Source organism: Heloderma suspectum, chromosome 3 (genome assembly GCF_057233095.1).
Source record: "Heloderma suspectum isolate Gila_16-S chromosome 3, 16-S_ref, whole genome shotgun sequence".
Classification (NCBI taxonomy): Eukaryota; Metazoa; Chordata; class Lepidosauria; order Squamata; family Helodermatidae; genus Heloderma; species Heloderma suspectum.
This window is the reverse complement of record NC_139460.1, coordinates 265,993,486-266,009,170: the sequence shown is the minus strand read 5'-3', so window position 1 is coordinate 266,009,170 and position 15,685 is coordinate 265,993,486. Positions and strand designations below refer to the sequence as shown.

Below are 15,685 nucleotides of genomic sequence, written 5' to 3'. Positions count from 1 at the left end.
GCGCCCCCTCCCCCACCTTCCCTTCTCCTGGCGTAAGCGCCGCCCTCCGGAAGCAGCGAGGGGGAGGACACAGAGCGCATCGCGCATCATCCGCGCCTTCGAGCGAAGGACGACCGAGCCGGGCGAGCAGCGCCTGCCCGTGATTGGCAGGGGACAACTCCTCCTCCTTGGTTGGAGCCATAGAGATAAGAACTATGGGGGCGGAAGACGGCTCGTACAAGTCTATAGCTAGAGCTTTCTAGCCCCGCCCTCCCGAGTGACTGACCTATCACAGGGTCACCTTTTCCCTCCATCTTCCCGCAGAGATAGAAGGCTGCTCTGACCACGCCCCTTAAGGCGAGCTGGTCGGACGTAAGACCTAGGTGACACCGCCTCGAGGGCGAAGGGCAGCCAATGAGAGCGGGATTCAGCCCCGCCTTACAAGGATGATTGGCAGCTAGGGCGGCCTTTGCGAGAGGAGGAAGCGGCTCGGGCCGGCCGCCGCCGCCGCCGCCGCGTTTAGGGCTGGATGGACCTCTTCGGGGACCTTCCGGAGCCGGCGCCTCCGGCAGCTGCAGCAGCAGGTGAGCGTGCGGCGCCTTCTGGAGGCCGGCCTCCGCCGTCCGCCGGGGGGCCTGGAGCCTTGGGCTGTCGGCCTCAAGCTCCGGCAGATGGAAGAGCCGGCTCCGAGCTCAGCCATCCTCCTTCCCGGGAGCCTTAGGCTCTTCTGCGCGTCCAGGAGGACACGCGTCCGCTCAGGGGCGTTCGCACGACCGCGTCCCCCTTCTCCCCAGGGGCCATCTGGCTGCAAGGGCGTTCTGTGTGTGGCTGTTGTTGGTTTTTAATTAAATAACACCCAGGATTAGCCCCCCTTGGCCAAACACGGCGCAACACGCATGCGCGTGTGAACCCACAAACACGCGCACGCAGATGCACGCGTCGCGTATTGACACTCAGGGGTTCGCCCGGCACGAGCTGCGTCTTCCGTTTGGCGTGCGGGGAAACAGGCACGCAGGTGGCTACTGCTGCTGTTGTAGCGATCACCTACCCAAACTCCGTGGAGCAGTAGGGACTCCTGCCAGTGTTGTAACGGTTGGCTGCTAGGGGAGGAGGAGGAGGTTTGGGGTGGGGGACACAATTGATTCGGGGAGGATGTTTAGACCTAAAAAAGTGCTACAATTTCCAGCATTTCCCAGCCAGCAACCCCCAGGGAGTTATGAGACTTTTTCAGTGTAAACATATATAGGATTGCGCCTTCGGTCAGGATAGAATCAGAGTTAGGATTACTTCCCTCCACCCACCAAAAATAAAAAAAATCTGGCCAGGTATCCCCTTAACTTTGTGTTCTGATGTGATTTTTAGAGAAAGAAGGACAGAAAGGACCTTTGCTTTTTGAGGATCTTCCATCACTCAGCAGTACTGATTTGGGTATGATTTTTGTCTACATCCTTTTATCGATCAAGTTGGCCCTTGCCCAAGGTTTCCCTGTGTGCGTGTGTGTATGTGAACTGCATCCTCCTGGTTTGCCTGTACTTTTGGCCTATCCCAAACACTTGCCCATGGCCGGTACTCCACCCCTGTACCTCTTTTAAGAAAAGAACAGAAGAGCCCCTCTCCTTGAGCTCTTCTACTTTTTTATGGCACTTCACCAAACCACACTTATTTTCTCTTCCAACCCCGTCTTCCTCCTGATAGGTAGGCCCTCACTCACAAGTAGGCCTTTAGTGCTGGGCAGGCTATAGTTCCTGCCCTTGCCTGGTGAAATATTTGCCTGAAGTGCCAACAGCCTCATGTTCCCCTCCTCTAGCCCATGATCAGCCCTCAGAAGTTTTTGTGAGGGGTGATCATGAAGACTGAGGCCGGAGAGAGTTAACACACTACATACATTTTAATTTGCTGTTATGACTTGCTAATGCCACTTATTTTTATGTATTTTAAATATTTTTATACACCTTAAGCCTTGGGCACGGAGAGAATAACAGCATAATCCAATACATGTTTACTTAAAAGTAAGTTCCATTGATTTTTATGGGGCTTATTAAGTGAGTGGTTGTAGGATTGTAGCCTAAGGGCGCAATCCAATCGATTGTGCCCTCAGTGATTGGAAGCCCCTGAACTCGGAACTTCGCCTCCCTGCTCTCCTGCCCTACATTTTTTGGTAAACGGGCTTTATCACCTGTCTAGCAGCGGCGCTTCAGAGGGCGAGGGAAGGAGGCTGGAGAGGCCTCAGGATAGCTCATACCCTGCCCTCTCCGGTCTTCTCCCCTCTCTGCCCACCGAAACACTCCTCCCCCCCGTTGATTTTCGGAGCTCGGAGGCCAGCTAGAGCAGTACTTTCTGTGCCAGCTGCAAGGCAGAGGGGTTCAAATCTCTGACCCCCCCCTTATGAGGTCGACCTTGGAGGGGGAGAGTCCCCAGTATCCTATGGCCCCTCAAGACAATGTCTAGGGGTCATAGGATTGCTCCCTAAGTGACTCTCCCTAAGTGACTCTAAGTGAATAAAACATTCCTGTTTTATGTGCTAGATTCCGTGGAATGTCCTGAACAGGCAAAACTTTAGGCAGTATTTTATCTTGGCAGAGTGGAATTTTGTTGATTTCTATGAAACTATCTCAGAATTCTGCTTGCTGTGGAATATGTCTTCTGGACATGTGTTCTCTTGTGTTTTAGGGGCAGGGGGCTCTTTGCTTTTTGATGATCTCCCACCTGCCAGCAGTGGATACTCAGGTGAGTAGTTGTCCCCATGTTTCTATTTTATCATTGTTTGCACTAATATAATTGGGCTACAGTTGAGAGTTAAGCATGTTTGAATCCCACAAATGCTGGTTAACCTTAGGACTGCACCAGATGCTCACAGGTTTACAAAGCATCCCCAAAGTAATGCTTTGAGGGAGGGTGAAATGGCCTTTGAAAACCACCCCCCTTTTACTTGCACTTTTAGCTCTTATTCATTGGCAGTTCACTTATCTGCTGGCTACTGGTTTAGCACCACTTTTTAGCTGAGACTGGAGCTGGCTCTTCCTGACTACATAATCCCAGCCAATCAGGGATCATATAGTTCAGGGGTAGGCAACCTAGAGCCTTCCAGATGTTTTAGACTACAACTCCCATAATCCCCAACCATTGGCCATGCTGGCTGGGGCTTATGGAAGTTGTTGGCCAAAACATATGGAGGGCAGATGTAATCAGTATGATAGCCTCACGTTGCCCAAATTAACTGTGCACTTAAGCCCTATTGAAATCAGTTGGGTTTAAGTTAGCTGGGCTTCTACGTTGTGCTCTAGCCTTGAGATTCACATGAGCTCGCTATCCTGTTTGGCTAACTATGACCTCTCTTTGGCTCTTGGACCACTATACTGTATGTAACATTGCCTCAGATGTGCTTCCAGAAGTTAATGTATGTCCCTACTTCTGTATTTGAAAAACTGCAAATAACAGGGCTTTTACAGAGGCTTTTTTAATTAGGAGAGTGAAGATAATGGTTATCATCTTGAGCCGTAACTGTTAAGGTTCTGAATAAGAATTTGGATGCACTGCCTCAGAAGCATTGCTGCTTGAATTCAATCCTGGCTGGGATTAGCTTCTTCCTGTTGTTGATGGCCCAAGGCATGCTCATACACGCAGGTGAAATCTATAGGTTTTTGGGAACTTCATTATCTGTGTGTTGATAATCAAGGGAACAATGTACTATGAGTTCTTTGCCTGTCAGAGGCTAGGTAAGGTGTTTGAATCCATTTTCACTGTGAATCCCTACATGCAAGGTATAATTGATAAGATATATATCTTTGATAAGGACTGTGCAACAAAACTATGCTTATGCCCTATTCTTACACATTTTCACTGAGAAGTAAGGCCCAGTGATTTGAATGGGGCATATTCCAAAGCCAGAGCTGGACTATACATTATGTGTGGACAGAGAACCCTAATGTACTTCCTTTGGAAAAGCAGCTTGGAGAGAGGATGGCTTAGTGGAATCACTGTGGGCAGGGAATAAGTTAAGCACATGCTCCAACAGCTTGCCCATTCCAAATTCACCTTCTCCTGAGGTTTTTTTTTCTTAATTTAGTAAAAAAAAAAAAAAAAATCTGTCTCATAGCTCATCCCTCCATGTCCATAGGACTGCAGCCTTAAGTTACAGGAAGTTCAAAGGCCTCAACTTTGACTTCAGCCTAATAATAATAATAAAATCAACATGAATTTTAAAGAGAAAGGGAATTTAGTCTAAAATAGTAGACTAGTAGAAGTAGCAAGAGTTATTCTATAGTTTTGTGGCATTGGAATTGAAAAATCATTCTAAATATGTGAGAGCAGAAGGGGATCCCTGATAATGGACAACATTTTGTTTTCCAGCTTCACATCCCACAGACCAAGTTTCCCTTCCTGTGAGCCATGGGAAGGGAGAGAAGAGGAAGTCCACTGAGGGAGAGAAGAATGGGAGTGAAGAACTTGTGGAAAAGAAAGTTTGTAAAGGTTTTCAGACAGTCTGAAGCCAAATATTTTTCTGTTTTAGGTCAAAGGTGAAATTGTTTCCTTAGGACAGTCCTGCTTGTGGTCATCCTTAGGAATGGGAGGGTGCATGGTTAGAGCCCTTTCCGAATGACCCACCTCTCTGAAGTGTGGGTTTCTCTCTCCTTAAAGGCACTACTCCAAGTCCTTTTTACTCCTGTGTTACTGTGGTGCCTCTGTTATATTTGTAAGCTACACTTCCTCCAAGGAGCTCAGGGCAGTCTACTGGGGGGAGGGGGGGTTATCCCCTTTTCTCCTCACAACGGCCATGTGAGGTAGGTTAGTGGTATCTTATTTTTTAAAATTAAATGTGTGGGTTGCCTTTCAACCAACTTGGTCCTCAGTGGCTTGCAGTAACAAACTAATATGCACAATTCAGAAGAAGACATCGTGGCTTACCTATATTGCCCAACAAGCTGAGTGGGGATTTGTGTGCAGGCCTAAGTATGATTTCCCTGTCCTCCCTGCCACACAAATGCTTTATGATGCCAAATATATATATATTAGTGTTGTAATATAGCCTAGCTGCCACCAGGCTGTACACGTTCCACCTGATTCTTTGTCTTCCCTCCTTAAGCATGTCTGGCTCATGGGGGAGGCTTCTTGGTGGATCTGAGCCAGCCTAGAGTGTGGAAGCCGAAACGCTGTCTTTGAATTTCCTGCCTGAATTGTGGTGTGATTGTGGTAGCCTGGTTTTAATTGCATCAGCTGCATTCACAGCAATAGTGGGAACGAGCGCATGTGTTTTCTGGTGAACCTGCGTAGCGTGGTGGCGAACAGAGTCCTGTCACAAGCTTCAGGAGTTAAGCATATTTAGTGGGTGGGTTCTAACTCAGTTGAAGAGCTTCTTATAACGTCGTATCCTGCCCACCTCTTTGCAAACGCCTCTTGGGAGCATGCCTACCTCAGAGCAGGAAGTTGCTGTCAGTCTTTTATTTTGTTGGCATTTTTACAGTACTCCAATTGCTGGTGTGTTCTGTTACATGACTTTTCAGAACCACAGGGACACTTCTGATGTTGCTGTCACATGATACGTCTTCAGCCACAGATGCCATATGTGGAGTGGTTATACAGTCAGGGCCAGAAATATTGGAACAAGGATAACTGTTTTGGCAGTTGGCCTCTGTACACCACCACATTGAAGTTGAAAGGAAACACACCCAGATGGGAGTGAAGTCAGGACTTTCAGCTGTAATTCAAGGGGTTTGGCAAAAGTGGGGCACTAACCATTCAGGAAGTGCAGCTAGTGGCATACACACACACCCCATTGTTGGTGGCTCATAAGTATTGGAATGAATGGCTGACAAGCAGCTGCATGGCCAGGTGTGGCCTGTTTCCTGGGTACCCCATGACCAGTCAAGCAGATAAAAGGCCTGGAGGTGGTTCTGAGTGTTAACATTTGCATTTGGTAGCAATTCACTCGAACTCCCAACATGAGGTCCAAAGAGGTGTCCATGCGAGTGAAGGAGGCCATCATTAGGCTGAGGAAACAAAATAAACCCATCAGAGAGATAGCAAAAACAATGGGAATGGCCAACACAACAGTTTGGAACATCCTGAAAAAGAAGGAATTAACTGGCAAGTTCAGCAACAGCAAAAGGCCTGGCAGACCACAGAAGACAACTAAAGTGGGTGACCACAGAATTCTGCTCATGGTGGAGAGGAACCCTTTCACAACATCTAGCCAGGTCAAGAACGCTCTTGAGGAGGTAGGCATGTCATTGTCAACATCTACGGTCAAGAGACAGCTTTATGAATGTAAATACAGAGGCTTCACAACAAGGTGCAAACCACTGGTAACACTCAAGAACCGAAAGGCAAGATTAGCCTTTGCCAGGAAACCCCTAAAAAAGCCTTCCCAGTTCTGGAATAAGATTCTTTGGACCGATGAAACCAAGATTAACTTGTACCAGAAGGATGGGAAGAGAAAAGTATGGAGAAGGAAAGGAACAGCTCATGATCCAAAGCATACCACATCATCTGTCAAACATGGTGGAGGCAGTGTTATGGCATGGGCATGTATGGCTGCCAGTGGAACCAGGTCACTGGTGTTTATTGATGACCTGACTGCTGAGAAAAGCAACAGGATGAATTCTGAAGTGTATAGGACTATACTTTCTGCTCAGATTCGGCCGAATGCTGCCAAACTGATAGGATGCTGCTTCATATTGCAGATGGATAATGACCCAAAACATACAGAAAAAGCTACCCAAGAGTTTCTCCAGGCAAAGAAGTGGGATGTTCTTCAATGGCCAAGTCAGTCACCTGATCTCCACCCAGTAGAGCATGCTTTTCACTTACTGAAGACAAGGCTGAAGGCAGAAAGACCCACAAACAAGCAGCAGCTGAAGGCAGCTGCAGTAAAGGCCTGGCAAAGCATCTCGAGGGAGGACACTCAGCATTTGGTCATGTCCATGGGTTCCAGACTTCAGGCAGTCATTGACTGCAAAGGATTTTCATCCAGGTATTAAAGGCAATCCTTAAGTTTGAAATGATGTTGGTTTGTTCCATTACTTATGAGCCACCAACGACGTGTGTGTGTGCATGCCACTGGCTGTCCTTCCTGAATGGTTAGTGCCCCACTTTTGTCAAACCCCTTGAATTACAGCTGAAAGTCCTGACTTCGCTCCCATCTGGGTGTGTTTCCTTTCAACTTCAGTGTGGTGGTGTACAGAGGCCAACTGCCAAAACCGTTATCCTTGTTCCAATATTTCTGGCCCTGACTGTAGTTTAAATACAGTTTGTGGTCAAGAGGTTTTCAGACTCCGTCTTTAACTTCATTAGGTAACCATTTTGTTTTGTTCAAAGAAGGCTCAGGGATTGAATCCTGCATGTATCTTTGCTTTGTCTCTCTTTAGACTCTGCAGGTATTCTTGGTCTGAAGGGTTACGTGGCTGAGAGGAAAGGTGAGCGTGAGGAAATGCAGGATGCCCATGTTATTCTGAATGATATCACAGAAGAGTGCAGCCCCCTGCCCTCTCAGATGTGAGTCCTACACTTTTATGTACTTCCCTTACTAGTGTGCATGTGTTCCCTTCCACGGTCTGCCAGGATGGCCTTTATGGCCTTTTGCGGAAAATGATTTTGAAGTTACTTTTCAATTGGTTTGATGACTAGAAACGGTCAGTGTGGGTTTTTTCTGCAATGCTGTAGTAATGCCTCTCTTGGCACTTGTGAGTTCAGCTTGGATTTGTTTCCCTGGCATTGAATGAGAGCAAATTTTTCAGTTCCACTAACACTCTTAACAAATTGTTTGTCTCAGATATTGCTAATTTTGGTAAGCACAACAGAAAATGAGGTCTAAGGAATCCGAAAAATCACAACAGAAATATCTTTTTCACTCTGGTTCCTCCTTAATGGACAAGATCTGGAATTCCGTACCTCTTAAGATTTCCACCAGTATCTCAAGACTGAGCCTAGGAACTGAGTGATCTGCTGTGTTTAAGTATTCCATGACTCGGGATGTAGTTTATTTGAAAAGGATTTCTGTTATCCTAGAATTGTAACAGTGAATTATTGGCTGGTTTCAGACTAACTTATCCTTTCAATTACCCCTTTATTGTCATTAGCTGGGTCTTCTGATGTTGACTGTGAGGGCTGCTTCTCACCCCAAATTCTGAAATAGAAAGTTCTTCCCACACGGAAAATAAATGTGAACCTCTATGTAGCATTGTTTTGCGTTTACAGTCTGCAAATGTGTTGTCTTCAAATTTCATGTGTGGGCTTGATGTACTTAACACTCCCATTCATCTGCATTTGCTTTGATTTCACCATCTTTGGGGTGGGGCTTGGTGGGGAGAAAACTGCCCCTGTTGAAGTACATGCTGAAGCGTAGAGTTATACTGCCTTTGTACAGATGCTGATGCCTTTCTGTGGCTGATGTATCGAAGGAGACTCTGGAACTTAGAAATATGAGATGTGCGTCCTTTGACTTGCTGAGGCTGGGAGTCTCTCTTGTTCATAAGTGTGGGCTACAGAAAAGATTAATTGTTCACAAGACCAATGGGAACGATGCATTTGAGATGAGTGGATGTTGTGCTTTCTGCAACTCTGTCTTCAGTTTCTTGGCCGCTTCCAGAATGGGGACAGTCTGTCAATGTGTATCTTCCCTTACAGTATGCGTGTCTCATACTTTGCTGTCTTTGATGGCCATGGAGGAGTTCGAGCTTCAACCTATGCAGCACAGAATCTGCATCAAAATCTGATCAGAAAATTTCCTAAGGGTAAGAGGTGGGGGAGCGCAGTGGTGCACAGTATCATTCCTCGAAGTCTCCCCTGCTGCATGCTCACTGGAAACTTGTTCTCACATAAAGCAGGGTTGGTGTTGCACATTGGAAGTGCCTGTAAATCACCGTGGTGGTTTTTTTGATTGGGCAGAATTGGTCCTGTAAAATTTATTATAAGAGTTTATTACCTGCTTTTCATTACAAAATAATCCCAAAGTGGGGTATAAAACGCAGTAAAATCATACAAGTATCGACCAATAAAACACGGGAGAACAGAAACACAGATGAATAACAGTGTACAAGATGCAGCAACACACATTCTTTCAAAGCCCTCGGTGAACAAATCGGTGTTTTGTTGGTGCCAAAATCTTGTAAAACTGGGTGCTGACAAGATATGTAGGGGGAGGGATTTCCACAATCAGGGGCCCTGTACTGAGAACACTCTCTCAGGTTGTCACGTATCAAATCCCAGGCAAATGCAGCACCGTCAAGGGGGCATCCCCACTAGATCTTAATAACTGGGCAGCTACATCAGGGAGAAGGTACTCCATCAGGTATCTTGGTCCTAAGCTCAAGCACCTTGCAGCTTGAATAGAAGTGAAGTATATCACTAAAAATGTGGGAGGTAATGAAGCTGTAGTAAGCATTCCCTGGAGAATAGATTGGGTAAAAACTGAGACTAAGCCGTTAATCTGAATTTTAGAGCTCATTAATTCCACAGTCATAATATGTGCTGAGAGCAAATTTGGCTGTGTTTAATACCTGTGCATGGCCTGCTATCAGGCAAGTGGGAAAAGTTACTGATCACTTGTCTGGGGTTTGTATAACAGGAGAAGTGCCCAGTGTGGAAAAGGCAATAAGGAGATGTCTTCTGGACACCTTCAAACACACAGATGAGGAATTTCTCAAGCAGGCTTCCAGCCAGTAAGTGCAACCTTGCCAAGTACGCGGGTGCCATGCTTTTGTCAGGGATGTTTGGGGCTGTATCACTTCAGAAGGTGTTGGGGTGGGTGCATCTTTGAACGCTTCCTCTATGTCAAACATTCCCTGCACATGGAAAGGTAGCATATCAAGAAGGGTTCTAACCTAGCCTTTTACCTAAATTGTCAACTAGCTTTCTGTTGGAAGGCAGCCTTTAGTATGTTTGTGGGAGAACGGAGGGTACTCCAACTTGCAATCCTCCATGCGGACTCTATTCCTTCAGAATGCAAGGAGAGCTGTACTACTTATGTTATCTGAACATGTGGATGGTCCTTGAGCCCTAATTCCAAGGTGTGCTTTCCATAATTCTGCACCTGCCCCCATAACTGTGCAGTTGCAATCTTGAATAGTTTGAAACCTGCATCAAAGAAGGTTTGGGCTCACCTTTTTGCCCCCAATTTCTGATGCCTGCAGGAAACCTGCCTGGAAGGATGGCTCGACAGCAACCTGTGTGCTGGTAGTCGATAATACTCTCTTTATTGCCAATCTTGGAGACAGCAGGGTAAGCAGCACTGGATGTTGTGGGTTCAGCTTGGATTTGCGTTCAATGAAGGTACCTTTCAGTTCCACTGACTACAGCAACTGTACTGTACCCACAGCCATTATCTTGCCATAGGTTCCCCAGGCGCCTAATCAGCTACCTCAGACGCTTTGTTGATTGCAGATATGCCTTGGAGCATCTCTGTGCTCCTTTGGATTTTCTTGGTGAACTCTAGGTGGTGCTATAGGCTCAGTGGTGGTGTCCTCCATTACTTTCTCAACTCGAGCTAACTCAGGAAATGGCTGGTGGCCATAGTATCCATCTATATGTTAACCCGGAATGTATGCAGTACACTATGCCTCTTAGAGCTTACTTAAGGGAGAGCTGTGTCCTTTGTACCCCAAGCAAGAGACTGAGCTTGCAGTACTTGCTCACGTGGGCTCTTCTGTCAGTGCAGGCGATCCTATGTCGTTACAATGAAGAGAGTCGGAAGCATACAGCCTTAAGTCTCAGCAAGGAACACAACCCAACTCAGTACGATGAGCGAATGAGGATCCAAAAGGCTGGAGGCAATGTCAGGTAACGAATGGAGGAAGCACAAAAGGAAGGCCTGGAGGGGAGTCTAGGGTCCCATTCTTGGAGGGACTTCAGTGTTCCAGTAGCTGCTCAGAAATATCCGGATTTCTGAACAACAGTTGAGACTTGGCGGGGAGGGATATCCCCCATGATGAATATATTCTTCTGTCATTTGGTGAATACCTGCTAATTGTATACTTTGTAGTGGTGCAGCTAGATAATTTCAGACCCTGGATTGAATGGTCCTACAGGGGGGCCCTTTAGGCAGCCATGTTTATTGCTTCAGTTGTAAAGCACATAACATTTCTCTCCCCCACCATGCGTCACAACTTGTGATATGTTAGAGCAAAAATCCCAACCCTGATGAAAAAGAAATACTCTGAGCACATGCAGTTCCTCATTTTAAACTCACTTAGGTCATGGCACCATAATGACCACAAGAATAAACTCATGCTTTCTTCTGCTACCCTGATGCTAAACACATTTACTTGGGAATAAGAACCATTTTATTGTAGAAAGAGGTAATAGATTTTTAAAAGTAAAAATAATAAATTGAGCTTCTGCAACTGTGTACATGCCTGGTTACCCACCCCAACAAAACATGTTTTAAAAAATAGGAATATAAAAGGGTGCTGTGGTGACCAGTATCCCCCCTGTTGGCCCCAGCACGCCCCCATCATCTAACGCTCTCTAAGGCCCCACCTGCAGCACTGATACAATGTGGGTTTGGGTTTTAAAAAATTGTTAGGAGCCATAATTTTAAATATGTCTTCACTTGAGCATATATAAGTAGTAATAACTGGGATGGCAGGTTAGTATGAAGATGTATGGTACCATAAAAGTATGTGTGTGGATGTATACATGTAAAATGGTCCTCACAATACATTCAGTCTTTTGGGCAAACAAACTAATTTTAAACGTTGCCCAAATAGCTTTAATTTAACTAGTTAGAAGCCAAATACATTGGTTTTTTTCTTGATGAGATACAAATCCTCGCTTTTCATCGAAGGTGTAAGTTAGCCTTTCCCAACCTGGTGTCCTTCCGATGTGTTGCTCAAGACATTAGCCATGCTGGCTGGGAATTATGGGAGCTATAGTCCGACACATCTGGTGGGCACCCAGTTGGGAAGGCTGGTGTAAGCCATGCTGCTTTTGAGTTCATTACATGACAGACAAGGCCAGAGATATTGCTGTGCCTTCTGTAGTAGTGCTCCCATGAGGTTTAAGGCACTGCCTCCTAATCGGTTAGGACAATGGTACATCTAACCAAGTACCGCTGCTTTGTGAAAGGAAAGAGCTCTCCAAGGACTGGAACAGAGTTCATGGCCAAACCTGGTGCTGGCGATTCTTTAAAAAAAAAAAAATGCCGGGGTGGGGGAGAGTACAGGATCAAGCATAGCTTTATATGTTTGTACATGGGCTTTCCTTATAGATGGAAAGCCCGTGTGCTACCACCAGGTCATGGCCCATTCCTGCTGACATTTGGTCTCATAATAAAGGATTTTCTATGAATTTGTGAGAGCTTCTCAGTAAACATGCTTAAACCCTATATATTTCTCTTGAGGAAGAAAATGCCACTTACACAAGACTGCTGTGTTGTTGCTTCTGCCCACCCCCACCCCCCCGCAAGCATCATCTTGGCCACACCAGTAGAACACGGGCACCCCACACACACACACCCAAGTTAAATGCCAGTGGGCTAGGAGACTGCTATAATGCTAAACCATTCATAAGCCAACCTTAAGCTACTAGATAAAAGAGCAGGGATTAATTTGTATTCTTAAATGTGGCAAAGTACTACTTTCAGATCAAAGTGTATTATTTTTTACTTGCATTCTAGCAGTAGAGTGTACAATGGTGAAAGGAATTGTGGAAGCCACCTGTGAATCATACAGGCTGGGCTGGGCTGAGCCTGGGTTGCTTTCTCCAGTCCGATGTTGGGCTACAATTTCTGTCATCCCTAGTCATTGACTATCCAGGCTAGGGATCATGCCTAGTGTTCTAGTTCAACAACATCTGGGGACCCAGGTCTGAGAGCCACTGCACAGCGTTAGGGTTTTAACCTTTTGACATGCTGAACCATCCCCTCTCTCCCCTCTTCAGGGAAGGGCGTGTTTTGGGTGTCCTGGAGGTCTCCCGTTCCATTGGGGATGGACAGTACAAGCGTTTTGGGGTCATCTCTGTGCCAGATGTCAAACGCTGCCAACTTACACACAATGACAGGTAAAACTGAACCAAACCAGGAAATGAGGAAAATATGAGTGGTTTCTCTCCATTAGTGGCTTCAAAAGAGCAAGCACCAGATTCTAGAAACTTCTTTTGTCTTAAGTATTTTGGATAAAATGTACTGGCAATTACTCTTCCAGGTTTATCCTGTTGGCTTGTGATGGTCTCTTCAAAGTCTTCTCACCAGAAGAAGCTGTGAACTTCATCATGTCTTGTTTAGAGGTGAGCGGAAGCTAGGGTTGTCCAGTCACTTGACTGGGAGATGCCACTACTTCTTAGGAAAGGGATGTGGAAGAGGAACCACACTTGAATCTGCATTCACTGCACTTGAAGGGATAACATGTCTATTCTTCCTACTTTATCTGCTTCCTGTGGCATTACTTCACCACCTCCTTACCAATAACTTTTCTTTGCTATTTGTTGAAGGTTTACACTTAAGTTTATTCATTGTAGCAAGTAATTATTGAGAGGCTGCTCACCTCTCTGGTCTTCTCCAGTTGCTGCCACACTTACGGTATCTACACTAGCAAGTTCAAAGCCTTGGAGCCAGTCCAGGTCTTAGCCTCTTTTGGATGTGAAGACTGAACAGTGGTCAATCCCTTTCCCTTCCTAAGGGCTCTGAGGCTACAAGCACAAAATGGCAGAACATGCAACCTCTGTAGCACACCTTTGTGGTAAAGAGGGCATTAGTGCTGAGGCTGCAGCATTGGCTATTTTATCTTCCCTCTATAAATGTAGAGGGGCAGTTGCTCTTTCAGCCTAGAAAAGGGCACAAGAGACCACATTGCTCTGTCTTCATCATAGGAGTGTGAGTGGGGAGGATCTTGCTTGTGGTGAGTTTTTAAAAAGCCTAAAAAACTATACGAGTAACTTACTGCAAGCCTGAGTTAGGAACTCTGGAAATCATTAAAGATACAAGTTGTCGGGACTGGTGGGGATATGTGCATTATCTCAGTAAAATAAGTAGAGGAAAACCACCCTGTGTGTTTCACTTCTCAACAGGACAAAACTATTCCTACAAGAGATGCCAAATCGGCCGCTGACGCTAGGTATGAAGCAGCCTGTAACAGGTTGGCCAACAAAGCAGTGCAGCGAGGCTCAGCAGATAACGTCACTGTGGTGGTGGTCCGGATCGAACAGTGATGGAAAGAATATGTGGAAGGGAGGTCCTTAGCAGCATGCAATGGATTTAATAGAATAAGTTAGTGTGTTTGTGAGTGTGTGTGTATGTAAGGTTTTGGTGGTCCCCCCCCCCCCGAATTGCCCTTATTTGTAAATAAAAGGTTTTTTTCTAACTGTTTAGATCAGTTCATTGTTTCATAGAATTGGAGCTGGATAGGGCCACCTAACATCTTCACTAGACAGACATAGACTATACTACAATCATGCTTAGCAGGTCCCCATACTACTGTCTCACTTACAAAACATGTTGTACTTCAGGTTCCAATACTCCCAAGTACAAAATAAATGCATTTTATCTTGGTTACAGAGGGGAGAGATACACTTAAATTGCAGCTTCCTTTAAAACACATGTGGGCAGGGGGGGGGGCCTGATCTCTTCCCAATCACTCATCAAGTATATTTTGAACAGAAGCTGCAATTTAAGCATGTCCACCTTTCATAACTGCCATGGGTATGTGTGTGGGTTTCTGGGTGTATACATATTATTCTCTGGTATAGGAACCAAAGTAGAACATGACTTGGAAGGAACAGCTTCATGAAATCCCCAGGAAATGAGATGCTTCCAACTTTTCTGGTGTGTTGTAAAAAAAAAAAAAAAAATCAGGCTTGGTGGAAAAATGATGGCAGAGAACTCAACGGAGGGTTGGGGGTTTTGTGATAACACACGAAGAGCAGTCTGAACAGAACATGACTCTGAATTGTACTGTGGATGAAGAAGTATGTGTCTTTGGCCACCTGCACACTTACTGTGAAGGAATTCACGAGGCTTGGATTCAGGCTGAATGCATACAACTATTTGTACTAAGTATGGATTATGGCGCTAACATGCAAAGCTGACTTGAAGTCCATTGGATTATGGAAAGGATTAGATTCTAGAGGCATGGACTAAGTAATCAAATATGGCACTGATGAACTTTTAAGGCTGCAGTCTTTATAACTTGAACGTAAATTCTGTTGAAGTTAGACTGATTTCTGAGTAAACAGAATTGGGCTGTCAATGCAACTGTCAGGTTGAGTTGGATCCCATATAGAGTAGAGCCATTTAAGTAGGACTTTGGTTATATCCCATTTATTTCAGTAGGTCTACTTTAATATGACTAAGTCTGTGTCCAACCCATTATGAATAACACACACACTCTCTCCTCCCTAGAATACTAGAATCCCCTAATCTGAACTGTACTAGCAGTAAATTGCTATCCTGTCTGAGGTTAACCAGGACTGAGCGTAAAAACAGAGTCCTGATACCTTCTGGCCAGTCATGCCCATAATGGCACAAAAAGGTTTGTCGGGAGAATACAAAAGTGATACTAATTTGTCTAAAGAGGAAAGAGCTGATGTACGAAGACTTGTGCCTTATAAGATTGCTTCTGAGTTCAAAACACAATGCTGTTTGCGATAACTGGCTATGAGTTTTTCTTTTCAGCAATTGCCCCTGCAGATAGTTTTAAGAATCAGTGTGGAGTTTTTAAAAAGCAGCTGTGGTTTTTACATGGAAGCTACTAAAAAGGGATTAGTCAGGAAAGTTTTG

The 15,685-nt window shown here is 45.4% G+C and overlaps 1 protein-coding gene across 1 annotated transcript; it reads left to right on the top strand.

Moving 5' to 3' along the window:
* Positions 1 to 443: 443 nt before the first annotated feature.
* ILKAP (ILK associated serine/threonine phosphatase) lies at positions 444 to 14,270 on the top strand. Its single transcript, XM_084846833.1, has 12 exons — positions 444 to 563; positions 1,342 to 1,407; positions 2,650 to 2,706; positions 4,330 to 4,449; positions 7,344 to 7,470; positions 8,602 to 8,708; positions 9,542 to 9,635; positions 10,107 to 10,194; positions 10,631 to 10,752; positions 12,853 to 12,972; positions 13,116 to 13,197; positions 13,978 to 14,270. The coding sequence occupies exons 1-12, from the start codon at positions 509 to 511 to the stop codon at positions 14,116 to 14,118; spliced, it is 1,179 nt and encodes a 392-aa protein (XP_084702959.1). The 5' UTR covers positions 444 to 508; the 3' UTR covers positions 14,119 to 14,270.
* The last annotated feature ends 1,415 nt before the right edge of the window (positions 14,271 to 15,685 follow it).

Excerpts from the sequence above, each read along its gene's own strand:
- ILKAP (XM_084846833.1), top strand. The coding sequence starts at position 509 with ATGGACCTCTTCGGGGACCTTCCGGAGCCGGCGCCTCCGGCAGCTGCA. Across the intron at positions 7,471-8,601 it reads AGCCCCCTGCCCTCTCAGAT|TATGCGTGTCTCATACTTTG; the intron begins GTGAGTCCTACA and ends CTTCCCTTACAG. Across the intron at positions 12,973-13,115 it reads CAACTTACACACAATGACAG|GTTTATCCTGTTGGCTTGTG; the intron begins GTAAAACTGAAC and ends TTACTCTTCCAG.